Raw genomic sequence first — 27,023 nt, 5'->3', positions numbered from 1 at the left:
GGCTGCAAGGAAAGGAAAATGAAATGAAATGGATGGATTGTATAGTGTAAAAAAAAAAAATGAAAAAAAATGGGCAAAATGTATTTGGCTGTAAGGAAAGGGAAATGAAATAAAATTGATGGATTGTATAGTGTAAATTTCTTTCCTCCCATGAAAAGGAAATTAAAAAAAAGGTAAGTGAAAGAGTTTTTTATTCCCACACTATCCCTCATTTTATTTCTTTCCTTTTTAAATCCATGTATTATTTAGTCTTTTCTTGTTTTTTTATCCTTTATTTTCATGAAAAACTTTCTTAAAAAAAACTGTTTTGGAGGCAAGAGGTTGTTTTGTCTCACAAAGTTTGTTTTGGAGTGTCATCCAAACATTACCTTTGTTTTTTCATCTATACAAATGAAATCAATACATTCATACACATGGCCACCTCACGCATTAAGGAGGGCGGGTGTGATTAAACACACTGCTGCAATACATTGGGTGGTATGCTGTGAAGCATCAAATGACTTCCCCATTCAAATCTAGATGGAGAAATCTACAAATTATATATGTAGGAAAATTGACTGGTGACTATGGTTTTCTAGAGTTACATAACCATTTAACTATGGTCGTTTGATCTATCACAATTGACAATTAAGATAAAAAAAATATGATGGTAATTTTTGTCATCTAATATACGATGGTAATTTTTGTCATCTAATATGGATTCACTTTATTTTTCTTGTCTTTTTTTAAACTATCCATTTTCTCTAAATGGACAGTCATGGTTAAATGATGGGTGGTTCCAGCCAAAGTTATCATTCACTCACTATATATGTGTGGGCATATAAACAGAAAAATTAAAACCCAGTAAATGCTCGCCATTTAGATGTTAAATGAATAAGGAACAATGTTAGCTGTTTATTTTTTCAATAGCACAAGAAGGTTACAATAATTTTTATCTTTAGTTCACATGTATTTGTATTTGATTATCTCTTATATACAAAAAAAAAGGTCAAATGGCCAAATTTGTTCGTTACCAATTTAGCATGCAAAGTAATGAAATGTATTAAAATATTTAGTTCGGCTTCCGGTGGAACCATTATACTACAGAGATAAACTGTCTCAATTACGCTAGAAGCTCTACTAAATTCAAACGAACACCTGTTCGGGGGGAGGGGACGAGAGGTGCTTACTGAATGCGTCTCTCCCATCCTAAACGATGAATATGTGGGACTTGAGAAGGAAATGTTTTCTCACAAACCGATGCAACGAACATGAAGACCTGGTAGGCAAGAAACAAAATTCCAACGGAAAGAGATGGGAATGTCATCTGTACATTTTGAAGGCATTGTTTGTTCCACTTACTTTTCCACCCAGATAATTTGTTTTCCTAGGAAACAGTGATTTTTCTTAGCTAAAAGTAAAATAATCAGGAAAAGTTCATTTTTCTACTAAGCTCACCACAAATCTCATAGTAATAGTTTTCTCAATTTATCTATCATTCTCCTGGAAAAAGTAGCATCACATACACTCTTTTCTATTTAACTTTCGTCTCAACCTTTCATCCGTTTTACCTGCAGATGGATAGTCTTTTCACCTCGCTTTATTCTCTTGGAAGGTGGCAGAAAGTGAAAGCGAGACAGAGAGAGAGAGATGGATTCTTTATTTGTCATTATCGAGGTTATTTTTAGGTTGAAAAGTTGTTTTCTGTCATTCGGAAAAAGCATATCGGTACATATGAATTATGTAAAAACCTTTAGTGGGACGCTGGAAATCCGTCCCAGGAATTCCAGATAAAAGCATTTCCGTTGCGATTTTACGCTCCCCATTGCCCGTCTCCCTCTCTCCCTCGTTCTGGGCTGCGGTATCTTGATTTATCCTTGGGCACGCAGCCATTTCTGCTGGAGCAACCATTAAGGTATTCTCTGTCTTCCTATTTGCCGCTGCTGCTGCTGCGTTATTTTCCTTCCGCGTTCACTTGCAACTATTTTGGTAGGATGTGTCTGGAGCTATATTTTGGCTGCCATGCCAAAATTGGAGAAGCTGGGAACCTTTATCTGTCAATAGAATGCCACCACTTTCATCGGGCTAAAACAACTGTTTTCAAGTCTTGTTTTTTCAATTTTATTGTTCCAATGAAGTTTGCGCTGGAGTAACAGCTTCTTGATGTTCATAAAGTTGTGAAATGTAGTTTTACTGATGCACGCACACGCGCTCATGCGCATGCACGCACACGCAGGAGCGAATGGAAATGGCTGTTCATCCCCGTGGTGTTATGGAATTTGCAGTCAATCCTTTATATGTCCTATGAACCTTCAAGTCTGCACAAATGGATCCACATTTCACGGCTTTCTCTTTGGTCTTTACATGCTATTGCCTATTGGTCATCATAAATTGACATCATTGAAAATGCTGACCTGCAGGCCGCAGAATTGAAGATGGCAATGGTGACGAGTGTGAATTGGAAAGGCGGATCAACTCTCACTTCTTCCGCCCTTCCTACAAATCGTGGCTGCGTTGTGAATAGCAATGGAACACCAAAACGAATAACTTCATCCTTGATGGTATCTTTTGGTTCTAACATTTATGGCCCTGCTGCTTCCATCAACAAAGCATGTACTCTTCGCCTAAGGCAACAATTGCAGCAGTGGAGTCAGCCTAATCTCATCCCAAGATACAGGAGACGACCTGCCAACAATGTGTTCCTCCCTCACCTTGTCGCCTCTATGGTAAACAACAAGCGGCGATCCCCGCCCCCTTCCCCCCTTTTTGGGCTCAGAAACTGTCTCATATTTTTGCATTTTTGGTCGTGCTTCAGGAAGTAGAGGTCACATACATTATGGTCAAACCAGATGGAGTTCAACGTGGTCTGGTACTCTTTCAGTTTCTACATGCTTGAGATATTTGCTTCATGTCTTTCTGATTGTATGACCTGGAAAAGTGTCCTTTTGCTCACTTTCGTATTCTGACAAAAAAAAAAAGGTAGGAGAAATTATTTCTAGATTCGAGAAGAAGGGATTCTTGATGAAGGGCTTAAAGTTATTTCAATGCTCCAAAGAACTTGCGGAGGTTTTGGCTGCAACTTTCTGAATCTTCTCTTTTTTTGTTGCTAGATTTTGCATACGAGGGTATTTCAAGAATTGTGATTTACCGTTTGATCTGTAATTCCAGGAGCATTACAAAGATCTTAAATCCAAACCATTCTTCCCCAAACTGATTGAATACATTACTTCAGGCCCCGTTGTTTGCATGGTATGTTTGCATTCCTATTCAATAATTGCTCTTTACTTCTACTAGGACTATCCCACCACCACGTTCTTGGTTGGATAATATGACAGGCTTGGGAAGGTGTTGGAGTTGTTGCATCAGCACGTAAGCTCATTGGTGCCACAAATCCTCTTCAAGCTGAACCAGGAACAATTCGTGGAGACCTAGCAATTCAAACTGGAAGGTTAACTGCTGATCAGTGATTTGACTAAGAATGCTTATTTGTCTGATGTTACCTGGGACTTTGATTAATGCAAAACTGGTGTCTTCATGTGCAGAAATATTGTTCATGGAAGTGACAGTCCTGAAAATGGTCTCCGTGAAATAGGTTTGAACTTCATCACCTTCTCAATATTTTGGCTTTAGGTGTATGAAATGCCTGCCCTGTAGTTTGGTTTTCTCCAAAAACTAAACATCTTTTAGTCCATTGTGAACGATGTGACTAATGCTGTTGGCTATCTACAAGATTTTGTAGCGTTCATACTTTTATTTGTTATTGCTGCTATATTTGCTTCAACTGATATGTTAGTTTAACCATCCTTACTGTCTTTTTACCTAGTCATAATTTAGGAATGAATATCTCTTTTTATATTAGTAGGGATCCATTATTCAGTTAGCAACTGGTAAAAAATTATTTAACTCAGTTTTTGTGTTTTCTTCTACTGTGTATTCTTTGGCCAGTGATTCATGAAAGTTATTTAAAGTTACAAAAGGACTCAGCCGAATGAGACAATGCAGCATGATCATCTTGGTTATTGTCCTTGTTTTTTTCTATTTCTGGTGTTATTTCACTTAGTAATTGGTATCCAAATGTTTAAGAAGTGGTTATGCTGAGAGCATTTTAAAAGGCAAATAACATTGTTGTGATTTTCAAAAATTTGCCTTTTCACTAATGTCCATGTCAATTAAATTAACAATCAGCACTTCAACTTATGATTTCTTAACTCAATTGAAGTTGGACAAAAGTTTAAAATCTATCCCTTGGAAAGTAAGTGAACACTTCTCCCTTTCTCATTCATATATCTGGCAAAAATGGTAAAACCTTTTGTAGAAGCTCTCTTTAGTTCAAATATTAAATAATGAGATGAGATGAGCAACTGTGACCTGTGAGTGAACCAGGCAGGACACTCGATGATGAAAGGGGGATGCGGTGCAAGCATGAGAAATTGTCCTCATGGAAAAATATTGGTGTTCTCACACGTGCACATTGCTAGGGGAATGAGCGTTGTTGGAGAGGAGAGAGAGGAGAGGAAATTTAGGTTTTCAACTTTTCCTTGAAATTGGATAAAATAGTTTCATATTTCCCCCTACCTTTTGTTAGCTTGTCCTGGTACTGGTAGCTGGGAGCAATTTGAGAAATGTTACAATTGCTGTTCTAATTTGTACTGTGGAAGGAACTTTGAAATTCTTAATGCATGAAAATCTTGCTAAATTTCTTTTGTTTGAGTACTTGCATAACCACCAGGAACTGCACTAAAATTAGTTGTTGAACCAGGATTGGAGAAATTTGTGTTGCCTTCAAAAATTTCTCAGTATTATTATGAGCATGATCATTATGTTTCACATTCCTCAACAATCTAAATATTTCAATTATGTTGATAGATGTGTGGGCACATACAGTCTGCATAATCCACATAAAAAAACAGCTTTAATTATTAGAGCTTATTGCTCTTGAATGCTATTTGACGTGCTATTATGCCTTGTTATCTTCTCATGTATTGACCATCAGTTATCCACTTCATGAATAATTGAATATGTGAACCTTCTTCAGTATATACTATATGCAATATAAACTTCATTTGTACTCCCCTCCAGCCTCCTTGGGGATAGTTTCATGTTCACTGCGCATGCAATTAGCATGTGTCTCTTGTGTTGTGAACTTGCCATGATCCAGCAGCAAAGAGTGACAATGGACAAACCACAACACATCAATGATAGAGGGAAACCTGTTTTGTACCATGTCAAGAATATGCCCCCAGCTTCATTTATATAATTTTTTATTCTTTTTCTATTTTTGGTATTTGTTTGTGAAGTTTTCCTTTTAATATTTTTGTCATGGATTACATTACATTTCAATGTTTGACTTGAATTCGTTAATATCTATAATTGTAAGGACATATTTTGTCAAGGGTATGACCTCATCTATTAATTTCAAGAAACCATCATATGCAGAAGGGTCATACGTTATGCCAAGTGCAAATTAAATGCTTCAGTGTGTGGACCGTGTCAAGACTGTGCTCCTAGCTTGATTTATATAATTTTCAGTTCAATTTTATTTGTATTTGTTTGTGAAGCTTTTCCTTTTTAATGCTTCTCATGAATTACATTGTGTTTCAATTTTTTACTTGAATTTGTTAACTTAGTCTACAATTGTAAGGATATGGAATTTGTCAAGGCTCTAAGCTTATCCCTTAATTTCCTAAAAAGCCATCACATGCAGAAGGGTCATGTCTTATGCCAATGTCCACGTGCAAGTAGCATGGTTCAGTGTTGGTTCTCTATTCTAATTGAGTCACTGATTTTGCTGCTTCCTATCTAATTTTTTCTGCTAATCATACTGCAATTATGCCTCGAGAGGTAGCACGACCAACTTGTGCCAATGGCTGGTAGGTGGCAGTCACTGGTTCAAGTGGCATGGGCTCCCTTGTGCCAAGAGGGAAAGTGATGCACAAGCTAAAGTGCAGCACATGCTTTAACCAAAACACTGATGCAGCCCTAGGGCAGAGGAGGTGATTTTTGCCTGTGTGTGCTTTGGTTGGGGGGGTGGGGGTAGGGGGTGGTCACTTTAACTCTCACTCTGGTGGTGGGATAAACCCCTTGCTTACCTGAAATCAGACTGCATTTATGGTATACAAAAGAGTGAAAGACCAACTGGTTCATGGTAAAATTGTTCTATTGACTCCTTGCCAAGTGGAATGCATGATGATGGCTGCTGAAGGCATATCTGTTATTCATATATTAAGGTCAAGATAATTCTTTGCATGGGATGAAGATGATCTTTTTTTTATTTTGAGGTCTGATAATTTCTCATGTGCAGCTCTTTGGTTTAAAGAGGGGGAGCTGTGCGAATGGGCTCAAGTGCAGGCTCCATGGTTGATGGAGTGATATTTCTCAATGGTGACCATCTTTGTGATTCTGATTAGTCTTTTTTGGAAGAGCATGATCTTTTCTTATTTTAAGGTCTGATAGTTTCTCGTGTGCAGCTCTTTGGTTCAAAGAGGGGGAGTTGTGTGAATGCACTCAAGTGCAGGCTCCATGGTTGACAGAGTGATATTTTTCTCAGCCCTATTTTTGCGATTCTGACCAGTTTTTTGTGGAAGAGCATTTTCGTTCATTGGTTTCCAAAGCTTGAATAGCTTATAGAGGCTGTATGTGAACGGAGTGTACTCTAGATCTCATAAAGGAAATTGAGTTTTCATTAGTTTTATTTCATCTTTTTGGAATCTTGAGCCTTTATGATATGCTAGAAACTATCCGTCCATGGACAGGCCAGTATATATACATTTCTATAAAATTCTGTTCTGGTAGTTTCATTAAAACTGCATTTCTTTAATTAATTGGTATATATCAGGTGAAACGCACACACATTGTATCATGTACTCCAAGTCTATATGTGAACTGTTCCTGGATACAATATTGAGTGTAACGATAAATTGATGTTGGCCATAACCTACAAGGAATGCCAAGGCGGCGGTCACATTCACAAGTATCCTAAACCTGCCACTGGAATATCAGCCACAATAAATTTTCTCTAGCTGTGTAACATGATTTTTTTCGTAATTTTTAAGTGATTCCTATACCAATGAATCGTGATCTATGAATTGTTCTCCTAATATGATTGTTAAACCTACTACATGAAGAAATAATTTACTTTGGACCGGAACAGGACAAGGTAGACCAAAGGTCTGTTGGCTGCGTCTTTATCAATCCATGTAATAGTCTTCAACAATATCGGAGGAAATACACCCAACTTCTCGGAGTGTTTTTACAATGATGTATTCTAGATGCCCAAATAGGTTGTTAAGGAAACTTTAGTTAAGGCATGTTGCCCGTTCAGGCACTCAGTCCTATACCAATGAATCGTGATCTATGATAACAAAGTGTCTCATGAATATCTTTAGATACCATGTGAAAGTCAAACAAACAACTCCTTAAGATTGCACTATTTGTTATTAAGATGCACAAACATCAATGCACCAACTAGCATCACCGGCCTAAAACTGTTATATCTATGCTGAAATTTATAAGTATAAACAACTACTAATTTACGATTGTCGTAAGTAGATACACAGAGTGTGAGCAATGATAATAGAAAATTATATGTTGAATCAGGAGCAAGTGCAATTGAAAAAAAAAGACTAGCGATGGAATACAAACTTTAAACCACATGGTTGCGTGCCTTCATGGGTCTTACTCGAATAAAATTTTGACTAACTATGAAGTGTTGATTTTACAATTTAGAATGCAGTATAACTCAAATGGCACGTTTGGTAATAGGAACATTGTGGTAGTGTTCCATCGATTCTGTTCTATAGATTTGGCAGATTCATAGAAAAGACAGATTCATGGAACGCTGGTCCAATGTTCTCTTACTAGCATCCCAAGGGGTTAGCAAAATGAGAAGGCTTGATCATAAGTTTAAAACCGCGTTCTCTCTCTTGTAAGACTGAGTTCTCCTTTTATTGTTCAAAGTGCTCTAGATTTTAAAGGCATCACTTGTAAAGCTTGTGTTTGACAGAAAAAAGAAATGTGGTAAACCTTGAGGGGGTTATTTACTTTACCTTTTTGAATGTTGTGTTTTGCCAAAATTAGGTTTCAGAAACTCAATTTTGCGCCTTAAAATTCGTTTTTCTTACAAAACAACATTTAAATATGTTATCAAAATAAAATATTGGAGATATGATTTATGGCAGACTAAGCATTAACAAAGTTAAAAAACGATTAAAACCTTCACTTTGGAGAATTGAAGGTTTGATGGGTAACCAACATTAATAGATCTTTATTTCAAATCTAAAGTGATTTTTTTAATAGAAAATACAATATCAAAAGTTTTTAAGCGAGTTGAAAAACGTCTGGATTCGAACTGAACATAACTTTTTTTTTGGTCAAACGATTTTGAGCTGGTCAAAAGATGATTCTTCGTTATTTAAATTTATGCTATATTATTTTTTTTGGAAAAAGAAATAGGCAAAAATTGGCCAATGCGAGTTAGATTTCAGTGTCAACAGACACTTCTTGTTCTGGATTCGCGACATTAACGTTGGGAAAACAAAAAGTTCTTCTTTACTCATTTCTCATAATCTGACTCGTTTTGAGGTTTCAGCGTGTATTATAAGCACATTAAATATCGACTTTAAATAACGAGATTTCAAGGATGTCGCCGTCGGTTGTACTTGCTATTTAAAAGGGCGACGGCCCTCGGAAATGAACCCCTTCTCTTCACCGTTCTGGCGTTCAGGCGCTTCTTTGAGCACTCCCCCAACGGCCTCAGCTGCAGCACGGTCTCTCTCTCTGCACCATCTTTTGCAGCTGCTTTTAACTTGTTCTTTTGATTTTAATCTGAGGAATTTGGTTGTAAGGGACGTTTAATTGAATGTCTTTCTATTGGTACAACCATCTGAGTTTTGAGTTCGGCGTTGAACTTGATTTGAATTTTATCCATCTAAAGTTCGACTTATTCTTTTGATTTTGCTCCAACGTCTAGTTTTGACGATGTTTTTCGGTTTGGTGCTTTTAGGGTTTATTTGAACTCTTCGTTTGAAATCTGTTTTAGGGTTTGACGGTACTGCTGTTTATGATAGATTTTGATCCCTAATATTGGCGTCTTTGTCTCTTACAGGTTATAGTTGCGCGTTTTTCCCTTAAGTTTCCGAATCTGGAATATTGATTTTTTTTTTTTAATCTTCTATCCTACTTGTGTTTTGCCTTTTCTGACTGCAGCTTGGTCCATAATGTCGTACGACGACGTAGAGATCGAAGATATGGAGTGGAACGACGAGCTTAACGCCTTCACGTACCCTTGCCCTTGTGGCGATTTGTTCCAAATCACAAAAGCGGAGCTGCAATTGGGGGAAGAGATAGCTCGATGTCCTAGTTGTTCTTTATACATAACAGTTATCTATAATCAAGAGGATTTCATGGGCAAAGGTAGTGATTCTTCGAAGAAGATAGAGCAGGCAGGAGGACGAGCAATCGCGGTCGCATAGGAACTGGAATTTGAACTGGCAAAGATATAATATCTTGAGGTATTTTACCCTACTTTCCAGATTTTATGTTTATTTTGATGTTGAAAATTTTGTGATAGTGTTTGTTTTTTGCGTTATGCTAAGGTTTGGGTTATTACGAAGGGTCACATAGAGGAAGAATGATGGTGGAACCAAATTGTAGTGGAAAACATTATTGGGCAATTAAACTGAGAATTTTAAGAGATTAGGTCTCAATAGTTGATGTGTACCATGAAGAGGTGCCAAACACAAAGAAAGGGGACAAATTCATGCTTGTGATGCTCTTATTATCTAGTGCATATATAGTAGTTCCATGTTACTCGGTAGGCCAGGACCTCGTTTTGCTGGTTTGCAAGTTGATGGTAGTTCCACTGAATAGCACCATGGCAACTTACGGATTGTTGTAGGTAGAAATTAGCTGTAAGTCAAGTAAGAAGAAGTTCAAAAAGGTGCATTTTAGGATAAAAATTTCTCAATTTTGTGTTCAAGAAACTCTCTTCTCTCTTTGGGAAGGCAAATCATTTGTGGGAAATATTCGCAAATCTGTTGGTTGAAATTATGTAAATGTTAGATCTTTACCAGTCTCATGTGGATACGGGTTAGCTCGTCTGAACAATTGAGTGTTTCTCATGTGGACTTTCAGTTCTTTTTGAATTTGACCATTTGTCGACTAGAGATTCATTCTTGTCTGTTTTATGCAGTTCGAACTCTTCTGTTGAATAAATTGGGGATCACCAAGTATTGTGCTGTTTATCTTACAATTGTACATCCGATTATGATTAGATATATAGTTCATGTTTGTTATGTAAGAATTGTTATATATGGTTCCTGAATGAACAGATAGAAGTTTTAGTTGAAGTTTCTCATGTTTTTATGGTTATGTGTTCTGTGGAGGAGATTCACTCAACTGATCTTTGTATCATCTCTTGCAAGCCATAAGCGTGATATTTCTGCTGTTGTTCTAGGATGGATGATGCTGATTACATCAGAGCATGGAAATGTGTGGATAATTTTAATTGTTTCCATGTTTGAAGGTTGAGAGTGATATGCTAATTATTTCAGTATCGCGTGCATTTTCAAAGGTAACATCTTCTATTCTTGGATCTCAGGTTTGCTCTGTTGCAACTGGAAATCAAGGAGAAAAGTGTACTAACTACTAGGAAGATCAATGTCAGGAGAAGTTACTTTCATTGCAGCTTGAACATATTTGAATTAACAGATAAAGAAAGCTGAGTGTGCAGTTCGTTCCCATTCTCAATTTTGATCAACTGTTAGTGTGGAGTCGGCAGACTGATGACTTGTGTGGTGTTGCTGGATCATTAAACTCTGTCGAGTAACTTTACATTTCAAGGCTTTATACATGAAATTTATATGACAGTCAAAGATTGCATTCTAAAACGTGGCTTCTAAATTTAAGGATATTATGGAGATTCTAATTATTATATTTGTCCAAGTCTTGCACAAATTTTGTTAAAATTCTGTTTCTTCATGAAGATTTAATGGCTTAAATTCGGGAATAAACAATCTAAGGTGAATGATCAAAAGAATAACGACAAGATGATTGCATCTACCTCCACGAAACGATTCAATATTCCAGTTGGTATAACAAAATGGTTTCTTCGGCACCTTAAAGAATCCAAGCTTTAATCAATAAAATGGTGATCAACCTGAGCCGATGGGGAAGTGCATACTTCTTGTTCACTGCTGCAAGGCCTGCATCTCAGCTGGTTCAAAATCTCCGGTTTCCTTTGGCCTTGCAGCGGAGTGTTTGTGGAAACTTAAATGCCAAATGCTTTAGCGCCTAGTTTCTTCTTGGATGTTGTTGCTCTCTCTTTTCTGGCTCTTGTTTTCTGATTGAAGCATTGTTCCCAAAATGACATTCTCATTTGATGAGTCCAGAATGGATTGGTGTAGCTAGTGGAAGTGAACAGCGGCTCAGGCCGGAAATCGTGCAATTGAACTGCATTACTAGTAGAAGTATGCTATATCCAGGGTTCAGCAACCAGTTTTTCCTTTCAATTCGCTCGAAAGGAAAAAGTTGGTGTCCTATGTTAGGGAACACGATATACATGCAATTTCTTTATTCATTCGTTACTCGTTAGACGTTGATCTTGCGAACAAATCATTAAAGACGAGAAATAATAGAGTGTGCCCATCTCAAACTTGCCCTTTATCTTGTGTCTATGATGTCACTCGTGGCAGTAAATTGTGAATGGCCCTGATGGAAAGGAGTTAAGATCTGAATGAAATCCTGTCTTCATCTTACTGTTAATTGGCTGATCTTTGCAAATATGTCACCATTTGATACGCAGGTTAAGACTGGATTAAAAGACAACATTGGACTCGTGTGATAATGGCAAGAGTTAGGACTTGAGGGTTTTTACTTCAGTAATTTTATGCAGTTCTTTCCGTTTTCTCCATCTACGTTGATGATAACCTGATAAATGAATAATCAGACCTCGTTAGGAATTCAATTCCAGCTAACGATCTTGTACACGAATCAGAATAGTTAATGAGCACCAAAGATATACTTGGTACAAAGGTGTAATTTAATTAGATAATACAATTGTTTTGTCTGAATTTTGAGTCAAACTCGCTTCCTATTACTCAGACCCTTATTAATTGGGTATACGTGTATAATGACAGTACATCCTAGCTGATCCGAATAATTGCTTACAAGTTACATCTTTAGAATCCAAGTTAGTTGTTAACTTTTTTCGAAGTAGAAGTGCTTTTTACCTCCTCCCCACCCACACGAAGAGTTGTGCTCGTTATAGATATTCAAGTACAATAATGAACATAGGCTGGTATGCAACAGTCTTCCGGGGGTAACAATTTGTCTATGAACAAGAATTTCTCATATGACATCAAGTGGTTAACTTGTCTGTTAATTATTAAATGAAGACAAGAACTTCCCATGTGAACAACTTTTCTTTTATTTATCTGATTGTTAGTGACGAAGAGATTGCATCCCTCTCTCTCTCATCCGAACATCTATCTTGTAGCATAAAACAATTTCATCTATCTTCTTTCATTTCCATTAACCGTGCCAAATTGGTTATTAAGGTTAAATTTGTAGATCAAATATTATTTTTTATAACAAGATTATACGCGAGCCTTAAAGAGGAGGGAGGATTTGTTGCTGAGAAGCCATGGCACTCTGCTAACCATGGTTAAACTAACGAAATCTTGAAATTATCTAAAGAAAAAGAAAAAAAAGGCTGATTTGTTAATCGCACGGTCGCACTAGGCATCAGACCGGAAAATACGGAAAAGGAGAAAATATTTTAACTCGGATTCGACCCTTCCAAGCGAAGGACCCCGTTATCCGTTCGACCCGCCCAGCCAGTTTCCCTTCTCTTTTACCTGAATTCGCAAATCGGTGTCCTGCATTTTCTCGGCGTATCCCGAATTCTCGAATGCTGCCAAGGCGTATTTACCAATTCTTTTCGCCATCAAAGCACCGGAACATCCTCCTTTCCCTGTGACTGGTACATAGATTGGCTCGTTTCAGCTTCGATTTTCATCTCCAATTTGTATCTGCCGACGCTGGCTTCTTGTGGGTTGCAGGCAAATTTTCTTTCCAGTGCATCAATTAGTAACCTTTTGGTTCGGGTACAATTTGCTGTTAAGTGCATAGCAGTAAAAGTGGGTGCCCGATTGACTGAAGACGATCCCAGCTGTGGCCATCTGATGAGTTACTTCTGTTTTGGGCTTCTCGGCATGCTTGAAATCGACCACGCTTCAGTTTGTTAATCTAATTTTTGGGGTTTTCAGCTTGGGTTTTTGTAGTGAACCCTGAAAATCCATGTCTTTTTTATGATGACTCATCTTGGTGGTAGTGAATGATTTTGCTGTTTAGAAACATTTTTCTTACTCCTACGCTTTCAGTTTAGTCTGATCTCAAATCTGAAATTTGGGAGAGGAATCTTCTTTACACAGGGGATGCATGTAGACGTGGGTTTCTTTCGTTAAATTTAGGACCAATGTTAGCAGCTATTTGTCGTCTGAGGCTTCTGAACAGGGCTCCTTTGTATCTAAATGCAGTATACTGCCACTGCGTTGAGGATATATCCGAAAATCCTCCACCATTGGGGTGGTATCAGAGAGCATATAACTCCGTGATTAAGCTGAGCCGGAAACTTAAGAACATTGATCAGGTTGACGGGAAGCTGATTAATATTGAGGACGATTCAGTTGTCAGGGATGATACTGTTGAAAAGAAAATGCAAAAGTTCAAGTTGTTAACGAGAGAGTTAGTGGGGAGTCCATTTATGCAGCAGTCTTTGAAGAAAAAGTCGGCTACACATGCCCTGCCTACTGGTTGCTTCGCTAGATTGAGTGAAAGAGATTCGATGACGCTGAATAAGTTGACGAAAGTGTGTGAACTGCTCAATATCCCTATTCAGCAAAGAAAGATTGTACGTTACACCGTATCTACTCAAATTACACAGAGTCGTATATTAAGGAATACTTTGCTGGAGATACTGAATGAATTGAATGCTGAGATGCTGCACATGGGTGCTACAACACACACATTACGGATGGGAGAACAGATAGTTAACAGTTGTATGAAGCTTTTTATGGCGAGTGCAGTTTCTTCAAACCTTGAGTCACCTTCATGGATGCGACTTGCTTCCAATAAAAAGCCTGATTCTGCGCCATTAACATGGGGAGAACCTTTGGAGATGATCATTGATCTCACTGAGTGCTTGAAGAATGAGCCGAGACTAGCACCTTATGTTTCAAAGCTGGAAGCCATGAAAGAAGGCCTGTATCAAATTAAGGATGTTATGATAGATATAGACATTGGCTACAGGCAAGCGCGAGAGCAAGAGTGTCTGGTCCGGAAGAATCTATCTCAGAGCCTGGGACATTCATCTGAATGTCTTTTCACTCTCTTGTTGTATTATCTGTATGGTACTGTCAAGAACATGGAAATCGATCTACGTGGTGGTATTTATGGGAAAGAGCCTCAGTTTTGCCTGTGTTTCGGAAAAGTTATGACTTCCAGTGATGACTATATGATCTGGAGAGGTATAAAGCAGCTTGATAGAGCCCTTGGCTTGTGTACGTTTGTCTGGAAAGTGGCAGGAATGAAGGCGTCTTTAAAGGTTCAAGGACACATTTGGGTTGTGGATGCAGAAGAGAGGGTAATTGAGTACAGAATGAACTCATACTTCGTTCATAGAATCGAATTGTGATTCAATTTTGTTTTGGAAATGAGGAATAGGTTTATGACAATAACACGAGATTAGCTTAGACATTTTTGGAATTGTCTTACCAGTAAAAGTTTAGATTTAGATGCCTAAATTCTGTATGGAAAGGAAGAGAAACGATATGTGTAGCAAATGGCAGACGTTCTCTATTGATTTCTCATAACTGATTCTGACATGTAATATCAACATTATAATAAACTGTCAACGCTGAAATTCTCGAACGAAAAGAGACCTGCATCTGCTGATCTGTTGCTGTCTCTCCTGGGAAATTGTTTAGTTCGTTTGCTAGCTAACTAACCGAACGTAATGATGATCTTGGACTTTAGGAAGCTGGTGCAATAGCACGGGCAATGCTTCATAACAACTACAAAAACTGTCTCCTCTCCTGTTTTTCTGCAAATTTAGAGTTTTCCGAGGAGTTAATTCTGTGAATTTATATTGTTCCGAGAACGTCGTCTGAGATTTATACACAAATGTTGGTCATCCTTGAGTTTTTCTCAACGATGTGGATCTCCTTGTTTTTTTGTTTCTCCAACCGAGATAGATTCTCACCGAGTGTGGGATATGCAAAGCTCATGTACTGAAATTGTTTGCCACGTATACGATATTGAGTCCCTCTTCTCGGTGATTGGTTTTGGAATGACACAGAAAATTGTCGCGAACAATTTCAACAAAACATCCTCAAAATGTATTGCTTTTGTGTTAAGTCATCACTAGTTGCTTTTGTTCTTAGATAGATCACAGCACAAAGTTCTTAAATTTCAGTGATGCGTCCGACTCCTGCCATGTTGATTATGTGACAAAATACGGCGACATCCAATTCAGCTTCTTTGATTCGCAATGATCTTGTCCACATTTCTAACGAATGCACATCAGCTATAGTAGAAAGGTGTTAGACTGCTGCTGCTTCACTGTTTCTGATACTTCAGTAGCATCTTGACGTTCATTATGGTAGCGAAGCATCGATGGTCCGATGAGTCCATTGCCATATTACTGGTGCAAATGTAAGTGGCCTTGAAATTGTAGGTCAAGTTATTTAGATACATCTCCTTCGGGTTAATGTGACTGTTTTCTAACCGCCATAAAAACGCAGACGTCCAGTTCTCTTGGTTTCACTGATTTAGGAAGTTGGATTGCTACCGAAAACTCATTTTACAACCAACTAAAAAAATTTGTGGCACCAATCTTTAGCAATTGCTCATGCTCTTAGGAGCATACAGTTCACTCGATGGACTTTAGCCACCCTCAGGGAGCAAGTCCGGCAAACACCGCCTTATGGCAATGTGAGTAGGCACGATGAGACGAGGTCGATTTGCCTCCTAAATACTTTCCCCCCTCATTGCAATCATCCGGTGATTAACTGCGAGCCCTCGGCAGCATGCAATGGCTCTCGCGCTTTTCAATCATCGCTTACTTCGTGCCATAATCTATTCTTTAATTTGCCGATAGATTGGATATTACTCTTAGAAAATGTCAAAACAAATTTTTGTACTCACTTTTTTCTATTAACTTATTCTAAAAGGATGAACTAAAATATTTCTGTAACTAAGGCATTTTCACCAGCCAAAAATTGGTTTTGGTCAACCTCAAGATGTAATTAGCACATATCAAAAAATTTAAATTCAGTCAAATCCAATCAGTTAAAATCTAAATTAAGGCTGGTATACATGCTGATGTTATGTACAACCATAAACTACTTTAAGTCACTCTAATAAGCATTTCTTCAGCAAAGGAAAGAAAAAATTATAAATATAAGGTAAACATTTAAAACTAAATTAACATAGAAATTGCTTTGACATATATAATTTTCACCAAATAGAGAAGCTTCCGAGGCATTGGCGATGACAAGTTAAGCTACCATCCCTTAGTCTTATAGTATGTATCGAAATATCAGAAACTCATTAAAGCAATCGGTGGACGAACCGTTGGATTCCCTATAAAAGTATCAACTAACCAAGCAAGCAGTCGTGAAAAAACACATCAAGCAGCAATCAGCCCACCACAATTAGACCACAGAAGCCTATGATATGAATACATAGTAATAGAAACAATAAGCAATTCAACTATGGCCGTTCACAAGGGCTTTGCCCGCTTTAGCTGACCAAGTTGGCTTAAAAGCCTCCAGGTTGAAGGAGAAATAGACAACAGAATTTTGTCTTCAAGTACATCCTTTGTCGCAAGGACAAAAAGTGGAACGACTTTTGGATGCAAATAGAACAGATACCCAACGGTTTTCGACAGAAGGATAACCAGAAAAGACATGACAAATATACATCTCCTGACCCCAAAGAATTGTATGTCCAAAAACCTCGAATGGTTTCCATCATCGGGAGAGTGAGGTAAATATTTTGAACTATGATACTGAATTGTAAAGACAAGCATAAGAATTGAACAGAGAATACAACAATGATAAGAATACATTTTCAAAAAATATAAGTTTCCCAATGAATTTTTGCACCGAGGCAGTCCGTAACTACCAATTCACAGCACTCAGTCACTTTACAAGCATCTGTTCTGCGAGGACTGCCGATTGTGAAACATTGAGCTGGAGCCGATGCCCATAAGCAACGATTTTCAAGTTGCACTAGGATAGAATTAGCACCTTACATCTGGCGAGCGAGCTTTCCTATCTTCCAATCTTTGTGGCACCAAGTTGCATACCAATGGCGGCCAATCCATCTCAGTCAGTCTGCTATCGTCTAATTAGAGAAGCTTTAAAGCTCGCTCCACCAAAGCCAATGTAACAGTGTCCTTTTGTAGCATGTTTCAGTTTTCTCTTCTGCCTTAACTATAAAATGAAAGAGTTTATGATGCTAGGCCGTATGTACATGTATACATGAGAGCCAAAAGAGTAGCAGCACACTGCATCAACCTGTTGAGACTTGAGAGATTTCATCCTTCTTTCAACCTGCTTCAATGGAAGGGTTATAAGGAATACGCTGCCAGTGCCTATAATGTTCTCTTCCAACATCAGAAAGACGTCCTTCCCTAGATTACTCTAGTATTATATGAGCCACAAGAACCACACTTATGGTACAGCCAGTGGAAACGAGACATCCCCTTCTTCTCACAGTCATTGCAGAGAATATCCTGAAAAGTAATTTATTTCCAACTAAGACTGTTATCTAAATAAAGACGTTAAACATTCCATAGTTTCCAAGTGATGGAGCAAACTTTAAGACCTTTTACATCTTTCCTCCAGATCTTTGCACACAAAAAGTTAAAAAGGATTCTTTTCAATGAAACAAATCACCTTTAATTTTTATATGTTTTCCAATATTTGTTAACACGATTCCAAGTAGTAGAATGTCCCCTTCGGGTTTATCATTGTAATCATAAAGCATTTTTCCTTCTTCATGTGTGTGTGTGCGTGTGTTCCACATGGAAATACTTGGTTCCATCCAATGTTTTGAAACTAAAGGGTATGTTACCTGATACCGATCTTTATATTCCTCAGGAAGCACCTCCGCAGCTAACAAGGCATCAAGCATGCCAAAGTAGACCTGATCAATAAATAGCACAATGATAATATTGTCAAATTCAGCCCACAAGAGCACAATGAATGAGGTTAAACTCACAAACCATGTCCAGTTGCTTTTTTCTTTTCCTTTCATCTAAATGCTCTCCAGTTTTTCAGTTTAACTTGCAATTTCCGATTGGTTGACTAGACCCGGGACAGTGATTACAAGAATAATCAACATTTCCACAGCCAAATAGGCTGAATCAGAAGGGCTAAAGAGATGGTCTGTTAAACAGGTTGGACCAAAAAAGAGACAAAAGTAAAACTGCTGTAAGCATATGCAACACCCTTGCTTGTATAAATAAGACATCAAGCGTGGAATTTACTTGGAAGCATGTATGCATCACAAAAAATATTAATCAACAGCACTTTACGTTCATGCTAAGTTGATCAATGTCATATATGTGCAAAACTATTTCCTCCTCAAGTCTCAAGTCTGTATTGACCTAGGTGAACCGGAAAAATTTTCACCTTTTTTCTTTGTTAACTTCCAAGTTAATCATGTTGAAGCACCCAAAGCAAGACATCAATAGCAAAGGGTAGTTTGAAGATGCTGAAAGCAAAGAAATGGAATGCCTACTGTAATAGACCACAATGTACAAAGTTTTGACAAATATACTATCCACTGGATGATTGAAAATGATTCTCATGCTTGTGCATTCTAACAACCCAGTAATTTAACATCATTCCTCCCATTATCTACCGCAGCTCTTCTCTCATGGGAGTAAATAAAGTAAGCAAGACAGTTTGTGCCTCCACTATTCATCATCTTAAACAAAATTTTCAAATCAATTAGGGGTAAATAGATCACTTACGGCCATGTCTCCCAAGGATTTGCAGCATATTGGACACGTATAGTGAGAGCAAGTGTAGGCCTAAGCACAGAAGATAAATCAACCAAATTGAAAAGTTTAACAGATTTAGCAATACGTAGCTTCCAAATATAGCAGTAGCCCAACTACTCATTAAAACAGTACCTGAAAGCACGCAGAATGCATGAAATGACCACAAGGAAGAGCCTTCACTGATGCACTTGAAGTGAAGAGAAAATCACAACAAATTGGACAATTTGTCTCAAGACCTTTCTCCCTACACTTGTGCTCCACCAGTTGCATTCCCAGGCAACAGTTGCAAGTCATGCAATGGAAGAAATCAACACCAAGCCCCTTTCCAAGGCGACATAGATTACAAAATGGACAATGATACACAGTCCTGAAGTAAGTAAAAGTTCTGCTTAGGAATCTTTAAGAAATTGTTGAGACAACAATTAATTTGTGAAAAAGAGACTGAAAGAGAAAAAGTACATTTGCTCAGGAATTTGACTTAGAAAAGTCAAAGTTGAGGACCACTATCATGGAAGTGTAAATAATTGTGAAAAGAAAAATTAATGAAAATGAAATTGACAGTTCAGAGGACATTGAAACATAGGAGACAAAAATAATTGCTGATAATTAGTAAGTGGAGTTTATTAAGTGGAGACTAGAAGTGTGGCGGTGAATGGTAACTGAAATAAAAGATGACAAATCTTACCTAAACACGAAACTTACTAGTGAACCAAGATAATTACTGATAATTAGTAGGTGGAGTTTATCAAGAGGAGACTAGAAATGTGGTGGTGAATGGTAACATAGAAGATGACAAATCTTACCAAAACACGAAACTTAATACTGAACCACAAAAATATGTTGCTCAAGCAACTAAATCATTTAATGCATTACTACTAAGGCATGCAACTTTCTAAAGCACAACCTACGAAAATTTATCCCCAGCTAACCATTCACCTAGATTGAAGGTAGAACTCCAGTTTAATAAACTATCCAATTTTATGGTGTCAGTCATTTAAGATGTATGCCAACCTCTCATCATCAAAGAACTTGCAAATGTTGCAAAAGTACTTCGCCATTAAAAATCCAGCACAAGACGGTGTAATGCATGTTGGTCCAACAGGCTGAATTTTCAAACAACGCATACACATCATCTCAACAGTTGCTTTCCTGTAAAGAATAAACAGAAAATCAGCATGGTTTTAGAAAATAATACTTTAGACGTGATCATTATTGCAAATGTTTCAGCTGACAAAATAAAAAAAAAACAAACCTGTCCATTGAATGATCACTGACTTTATCATGACAGAACCTACATGTGAACAACTTGTTGCAACATGCAGCAACAACCTTGCAGTTTCTTTTGTAGTGTTCACAACCATATATTTCGTTTTCTGCATCTCGAAAAGAAGGACACTGTCCAGGTATGTCATCACCACTTGAAGTTTCTCCTGTAGATGATTGGGGCAACTTCTGCTGGGAAGCTAACCAACGACTAGTCAAACCAGCTCATTAAGTTAGTTCATTTTTTTTACCGTATGAAGAGAAAAAGCACAAAAAGAACAAAAAGGCTGGCACAATTGTCATTCACATCAAATGCAAGTACAAATTCAGCTCAAATTTAGAACACAAAGGACAGCAGGAATTAAGATTAGTGGCTCCCATGGGTGTTCTCCATATCTGACTCTGTGTGTGTGTGTGTGTGTTATTCATGGCCTCATAGCCATTTTTGGTGATGTTCATCTACCTGGTCATTAGATTCTGAATAAGATAAGCCTTTCTGCGAGGGTCCAGGGATGAATCCCTAGACACCTTTCTTATTTCTGCCTCAAGTTCATTTTGGTTCATTCTGAAGATATCCTTCCATCCTGGCTTGAACATCTGCTCACATTCATCTGCATTTTCCTCGATGTCCTTACCTGTTTATCAAGAGGGAAGAAAGTGTCAAAAAGTTGGAACTATCCAGATTCCCCTTGTTTCCCCTTAAATGAAAAGGAACTTTTCGTATTTGTCTTAATTCCACATTCTGCCCTGTTTTACCATTAGTGCTTGAAAACAAAATGTAGAAAACAAGAAGTAACTGAAACCTTCTGCAGAAATGCTATTATCTGAAGTTCTTGATAAAGATGCCTCAGGGCTTTCAGTCCACCATTCACTTAGCCACTCACTGAACATCGTATTCTTTGTTGCATGTTTCCATGTGTCCATCATTTTATTTTGCTCCTCCTGAGTGAGAGCAGCTGTCACCCACGGCAGCATTGACTGAAGTACCTCTGCTCCTGTGGTTCCTATAATACGGCCTACAATCTTATCCTGCTCTTCAACAGTAAAATGTCTATCAAACAAGGGCCATAGCTCAAGCTCCTCTCTGTAGACATGCTGGTCTAAGGCAACTCTTAGTGATTTGCACATACCCTGGAGTTTGGTTGCAAGCTCATTGTGCTTTCTGGCCCATTCATTGTCATGAGAACTGGACAAGCCTAATATATTTTCTCTATTATCAGCACTCATTCCACTTAAAGCTTCATGCACCTGTGTTAGCTCAGAAATAACAGCCGATATATCTTCAAACAAATCTTCCTCCTGTTTATGATCAATGCTATAGGAGTGGCTAACATTATGAAGAGATTCCTTAGATTCCAGAGCAGGGAACACAATATCATCTTCTGCATTGCTGTGAGCTTTGTATAAACCCCTTAATAAGCGAAATCTTCCACTGAACTGCCGCAGGATTTTTTCATCACAGTCCGTAAGCTTGCCAGATTCGACATCCAAATACTCCAAGTCCTTTCTCAGGGCTTTGTGAAACTGAAAAATGTTGTCAATGGGTCTAGAAGCTTGTCCACCGCTAGAGCCAATGCATGATTGCCACGTGAAAAGGCTGGAGCAAAGAGATGGTGCAGAAGAACTATATGATGAGGAACGTAAACACTTTGCAGCAGTAAGTGTTTTCCCGCGATTACTTCCACTAACTCCTAATCCTGGTACACAACATGGCTGATTACTCAATAGCTTCTTGGAATTTACAGCTTCACAATTATCAAGATTATCAACATTTTCATACTCCTCTACAACATTGGCACGTTTCAAAGGCCTTATGCATTCATCGACCAGTGGACAGAACAACTCCTTACTATTAGACCCTAATGCAGGGCCACATATACGGCACTGGCCATCAAAATCATTGTCGACACAGTTTAGTTGTTTAAGAGGGCAACCAGCTTGATCTGAAGATAGACATACAAATGCCTCACCATCACCACTATCCTGCGCACGACCTTTACAAGCCCAGCCAGAGAAAAGTGTAACGAGTGCAACATCAGAAGGTGGAGCTGCAAGATGTACAAACAAGCAAATTGTAACATTTGCATATAGGACATATCACTAAATTTAAGGAGATGGGATCTCAATCCGACTGTACAAATAAAAGGACCTGCTAAGCGCATATTTTGAAGAACATATTTTGCTTCTTCTTCATTCAATGAGCTTACAAGCCATGGTAATACACGCTCCACCAACCGCAATGGCATCACACACAGGCTTTTATAGATAAGTTCCCGCTGCTCTTTGTGACTGAAATGCTCCCTTGCAAGTGGAAGAACCTAGAGATAAATCACATTAATCACATTAGTTCTTCTTCCAAACAAATTGGTGCCAAAAACAGGCAAAAAAAGTCATAGCTTTACCTGGAGTTCCTCATCTTGAAAATGATGTTCCACAGTGTTCATTATTTGGTCAGCCTGTGCACATAATTTCCTGTAGAACTCAGCTGTAGTTGAATTGGCCTCTGCATTTTGAATGTCTTCAATGAGGCACCTAATCTCATTGAATTGATTTTCTTCTTTTGCATGTTCCATAACAAAAGAAACACCTTTCTTGACTTTTGTATCAACAGCTGGGAATATGACCCTGTCTTCAGCAATACTGCAAAAAATGAAGTAGAGTAAGCTTCATTACCTGGACATGCATAGAAGACCCTAAGAAATTTGGACATAAACACTGACACTCCATGGACAGTATCTTTTTCTTTTTCCACATATAATGACCACAAAATGAACATATGATCCACATTTTTTACACATTTTCGTGTCTTAAATACAAAATAGTTTGTTCTCATGCCTAACACAGATACTCGTGCATCCATTCAATCTCGATGGTAAGAAATCTGGAGTTACAGAAATTTTACATCACAACAAAGGGAGCATAGTAGTGATGATAGATAAAGGCAGTCAAAATCCACCAGAAAAGACAATAAACCTGTGGAAAATGCAGACTTCAGCGATAAAATGCATTTTCTCATTGAATGATGAAAGGTCGGAAAAATCTCCTGAAAGCTGAATCTTTCTTGCCTCTTCCGCAATAACCTTTAGTTCGCTGTTTATGGCATTATGCCAGTGCAAAATTTCATCTATTGGACATGGGCTGCCAGCATCAGGATCATCAGGTTGTTTCCTTTTACCAGTTTTTGGATACTCATACTTATCCATGACACCCTCAATCTGAAGATCTTCACAAGACTTGCATGACCTGATTGAATTTGTACCGTCCATCCATGCAAATACAACCTATGTTTGTAAAAACGCTACAAAAATAAGTATCTTTGACTACAAGAACAACCAAAAAATGAAGAGGACCTCCCAGAGGAAGTGTTACTTGTTGAAGAAGCTTTTCTTCAGGAACTATCTTGGACAAGCACCTGCGCATATCATGTTTTTCATCTGCTGAAAGAGAAGACGATATCCATGGCAGGAATTCAGCCATCATGCTAACTGGAATGCTACATAGAAACTGCCAGACTAGTGCAGCTTGTTCTTTGAATGAGAACTTCTCAATTAGCAAAGGGAAGACCTGAGTCACACGTAAAAAGTCAGATAAAACTTAACGTTTTTTCATTTCAAAATCTTCTAACCAATAAACATAAGATCATTTTTGTCTTTTGATATTTGAGTATTAATTGGTGAAATTTCTGCAATATTTTAACTGTTCAGAAATAAAAGGAATAACTAAGGACATGAAGACACATTTGGATCATGCAACTAGACAACTCCAAAATTATGCTGTTTTCTCAAGTCGCTTTTAAAGAAGTTTGAGGTCTAGACACCTTTTCTTTTCTCAGTCATGTTTTACGTGTGGGAGAGGAAATTTAAGTGGTGGACCAGGAAGCAAGTTAAAAAGAAAATGTTGCTGAAAATTTGTATTTGTTCCCTTCATCCAAGAATAGAAGACACCTCAGGCTAGAAAACTCCAGAACTTCATTGTTCTCTCAATCATTAAGGTGAAGTTTGAGCTTAACAAAACCTTTTCCTGTTTCAGTCTTGTTGTATGAGTTGGTAGAGGAAATATAGGTGGTGGACCAGGAAACAAATAAAAATTAGTTGCTCAAATTTTGCAATTGTTCCCTTCACCCAAGGACGGAAGACACCTCAGCTGTTGGTTAATCTCCTGAAGCTTCGTCAAGTATACATGCATGGTTGAAGCACAATGCTTCACGAGCTTTATAGACTTCCAGGGACAGCATTTTACAACACTCAACACCTTAAAAAGAAACACATTTGAAAATCAAATGCATATGCATTCTCAATCCAATCACTTCCTTGAGTAAAATTGTAGCTATAGATGAAACTAACAAATATCCAGTACAAACAAACTGTAATACGGATACATCCTTTGGCCATTTAATAACCACTCGTTAAACTGCATTTTCCTGATTGTTGCAAGAACAGGGAGATGGTCATAAATTATTTTCAAGTGACCAAAAAGACTAAGCTGAGAGAGATCAAACATGCTTAACAAAATATCCTGACATCTAGTCTTACTGCATGGTACCTGTTCTTCTTCCTTGGACATGTGCTGAGTCAGAGATGTCTGGATTGCGCTCGTGCATCCAGCCAGTTCTCTCCGGAAATGGTCATCATCATGCAAGTTGGAGTTTAATACCTCAAACAAGTGATCAAAAAGGTCAGTCTCCCCTTTATGCTCAAGAGAATATGCTCGTGCTACATTCTTCACACGAATATCCAGTGCTGGGAAGATGACCTGCGTCCAAGAAAATTTCCAACACAAGCAGGTGAATAACGTTAAAGACTGTAATGTTTTTTATCAATAGATGGACCGACGGAATTCCAAACCAAAAAGGAAGAAGAACATGTAACAGCTCCTGGTCATTATGACATGCATCATTCAGCGTACAAAGGTTCAACTGCGTAGATAGAGTTAGATAACCATTATATGAAAGAATGCTACCAGGAACACCTATTTTGAGGTGGAAATATATCGATCAAATGCATGCGAGCATGGTTTTACTAGTTTCGTAAACACATAGGCATACATACATATAGTAAACCGATATAAACGACGATAACGCCCAACTCATAAATTGAAGAAAAAAAATCCAAAACGACAATCACACAAAGTACATAGGTCAAACGACTTCACGTGCAATAAATTGTTAAGCAACAAATATAAATTTCCAACATATATGCATCTACTAATTCAAAGGCACTTGCAACAAGCAGAGAGATAGAAGAGCAATAAACAAGAGTTGGAGACGCGGGAAAACAAGAATTTATTGTGTCCTTAGTTAAAACACACACACACACACACACATATTATCTACACTTCCCGTTTAGAAAACGATATCACATGACCCATTCATGTCAAAATTCCCAGGTAGCAACTTCCAGTCATCTAAAACAATGAAATTCACACTAAAATTGAGAGGCATGAAGTTCCGACATGGTTGTCGACATCTGGTTAAGGAAGAAATCAACGAACAAGACACTGAAGACGAACTCCCAAAGTTATGAACCAGTAATGAACAGAAAACTCACAAGTCGAAAATGAACGCCCCAATCTTAAGCGGTCGCAACAAATTAAAAACCATAAGAACGCTAATAAGGCGTCTTAAGGCAAAACCGGACCGAATGCGAATAATTTCTACAATTATACGGACTGAAAACCACAAAATTCTTGCGAATTAGATACGTATCTTCGCGATCTGCATGCAGGCTCAGCCTGCGGCAATCAAAACAAAGAGTACGACGGGGGGATGAAATGAGCGCACCTCGTCCTCGGCAATGACGTGGTTCTTGTAGATCATTCGGAGGAAATGGTAACGGCCGAGCAAGGCGTCGATGTCGCCGCCGGTGGCGAAGTCGAGCGCGGCCCGGTGGAGTCGATCGAGCTCCGTCTTTATGGCCTTGTGGAAAAAAAGGAACATGAGGATCGGCGATCGGTGCGACGACTTAAGCAGGTTCTCCTTCGCAGCCGCAGTCCCCTGAGACGAGGCGGGCGAAGACGAGGACGGTGATGAAGAAGGATCGATGCTCCCCGGGTTGTTCACGGGGCAGACCATCTGAGCGGAGAGCACTCTTTCGCTGTGTTGTAGCCCCGCCAACGGCGTCGCCATCACCCACAGGAATCAGCAGCTGAATGCAAACGCGATAAGCTCCCCCAGAATTACGCAAAAAAATTCTGCAGATCTCTCTCTCTCTCTCTCTTCCTGTTTCACATAAGAGAGCTAACTCTCGCTCTCCTCCCTCCCTCTCTCATTCTTCCTCCCTCTCTTGTTCCACGGAAGGGAGAAGACTCCCTCTCTCTCTCTCGGTTCCCTTCCCTTGTGATTTTCTTTTTATATATTTCGTCTTTGTTGTCAAAATGGGTGTGGAACTAGAGACGCGAAAAAATTAGAGAGGGAAGGGGAGAGAGAGAGAGAGAGAGAGAGTGCGTGCGTGCGTGCGTGCGCGCGTGTATGTGTGTGCCGCGTTTCTTTCACTGCGAGTCGATGTGACTGGAAATTTATATGCGGTGCGGAGGATCCATCTGCTGACGTGGCCTATATTTGCCACGTCAGAAAGAAGCTGCCACGTCCTCGGGCGGGTCAGGGAATCGTCTGATTCGAGAGAAAGAGAGGATCGTCAGATTTGTGTTCCATATCAATGATTTTGGATCGGTGATTTGAGAGAAGAAGTTTCAAATTCAATTACTAATTAGA

The 27,023-nt window shown here is 38.5% G+C and overlaps 4 protein-coding genes across 6 annotated transcripts; 3 read left to right on the top strand and 1 right to left on the bottom strand.

Moving 5' to 3' along the window:
* Positions 1-1,737: 1,737 nt before the first annotated feature.
* Positions 1,738-6,675, top strand: LOC116264361 (nucleoside diphosphate kinase 2, chloroplastic). 2 transcript variants are annotated; one of them, XM_031644505.1, is made up of 9 exons: positions 1,738-1,894; positions 2,400-2,705; positions 2,795-2,848; positions 2,959-3,045; positions 3,148-3,228; positions 3,315-3,427; positions 3,522-3,571; positions 6,281-6,360; positions 6,447-6,675. In XM_031644505.1, the coding sequence occupies exons 2-8, from the start codon at positions 2,415-2,417 to the stop codon at positions 6,346-6,348; spliced, it is 744 nt and encodes a 247-aa protein (XP_031500365.1). In that variant the 5' UTR covers positions 1,738-1,894; positions 2,400-2,414; the 3' UTR covers positions 6,349-6,360; positions 6,447-6,675. The 2 variants fall into 2 exon arrangements, with proteins under 2 accessions (XP_031500365.1, XP_031500366.1); XM_031644506.1 differs by having other exon boundaries at positions 6,433-6,675.
* A 1,914-nt stretch (positions 6,676-8,589) lies between these two features.
* Positions 8,590-10,909, top strand: LOC116264362 (diphthamide biosynthesis protein 3-like). 2 transcript variants are annotated; one of them, XM_031644507.2, is made up of 3 exons: positions 8,590-8,744; positions 9,184-9,488; positions 10,577-10,909. In XM_031644507.2, the coding sequence occupies exon 2, from the start codon at positions 9,195-9,197 to the stop codon at positions 9,447-9,449; it is 255 nt and encodes an 84-aa protein (XP_031500367.1). In that variant the 5' UTR covers positions 8,590-8,744; positions 9,184-9,194; the 3' UTR covers positions 9,450-9,488; positions 10,577-10,909. The 2 variants fall into 2 exon arrangements, with proteins under 2 accessions (XP_031500367.1, XP_031500369.1); XM_031644509.2 differs by lacking the exon at positions 8,590-8,744 and adding an exon at positions 9,060-9,082.
* A 1,928-nt stretch (positions 10,910-12,837) lies between these two features.
* LOC116263590 (uncharacterized) lies at positions 12,838-14,849 on the top strand (the record flags this gene model as incomplete). Its single annotated transcript, XM_031643326.2, has 2 exons — positions 12,838-12,958; positions 13,515-14,849. Coding segments are annotated over 2 exons (1,278 nt in total), but the record flags the coding sequence as incomplete, so codon positions are not given.
* A 2,172-nt stretch (positions 14,850-17,021) lies between these two features.
* Positions 17,022-26,651, bottom strand: LOC116264031 (zinc finger protein BRUTUS-like). Its single transcript, XM_031643934.2, has 14 exons — positions 26,094-26,651; positions 24,857-25,066; positions 23,684-23,878; positions 23,288-23,595; positions 22,717-22,954; positions 22,464-22,632; positions 21,118-22,362; positions 20,778-20,949; positions 20,304-20,525; positions 20,063-20,200; positions 19,184-19,418; positions 19,022-19,081; positions 18,118-18,189; positions 17,022-17,776 (listed from the first exon to the last, which is right to left on the bottom strand). Exons 1-14 carry the CDS (start codon positions 26,436-26,438, stop codon positions 17,675-17,677), a joined length of 3,711 nt encoding a protein of 1,236 aa, XP_031499794.1. The 5' UTR covers positions 26,439-26,651; the 3' UTR covers positions 17,022-17,674.
* Positions 26,652-27,023: the final 372 nt, after the last annotated feature.

This window comes from Nymphaea colorata, chromosome 11, assembly GCF_008831285.2.
Source record: "Nymphaea colorata isolate Beijing-Zhang1983 chromosome 11, ASM883128v2, whole genome shotgun sequence".
In the NCBI taxonomy this organism is placed as follows: Eukaryota; Viridiplantae; Streptophyta; class Magnoliopsida; order Nymphaeales; family Nymphaeaceae; genus Nymphaea; species Nymphaea colorata.
Note: the sequence above shows the minus strand (reverse complement) of the source record. Positions and strands in the feature narration are given on the sequence as shown.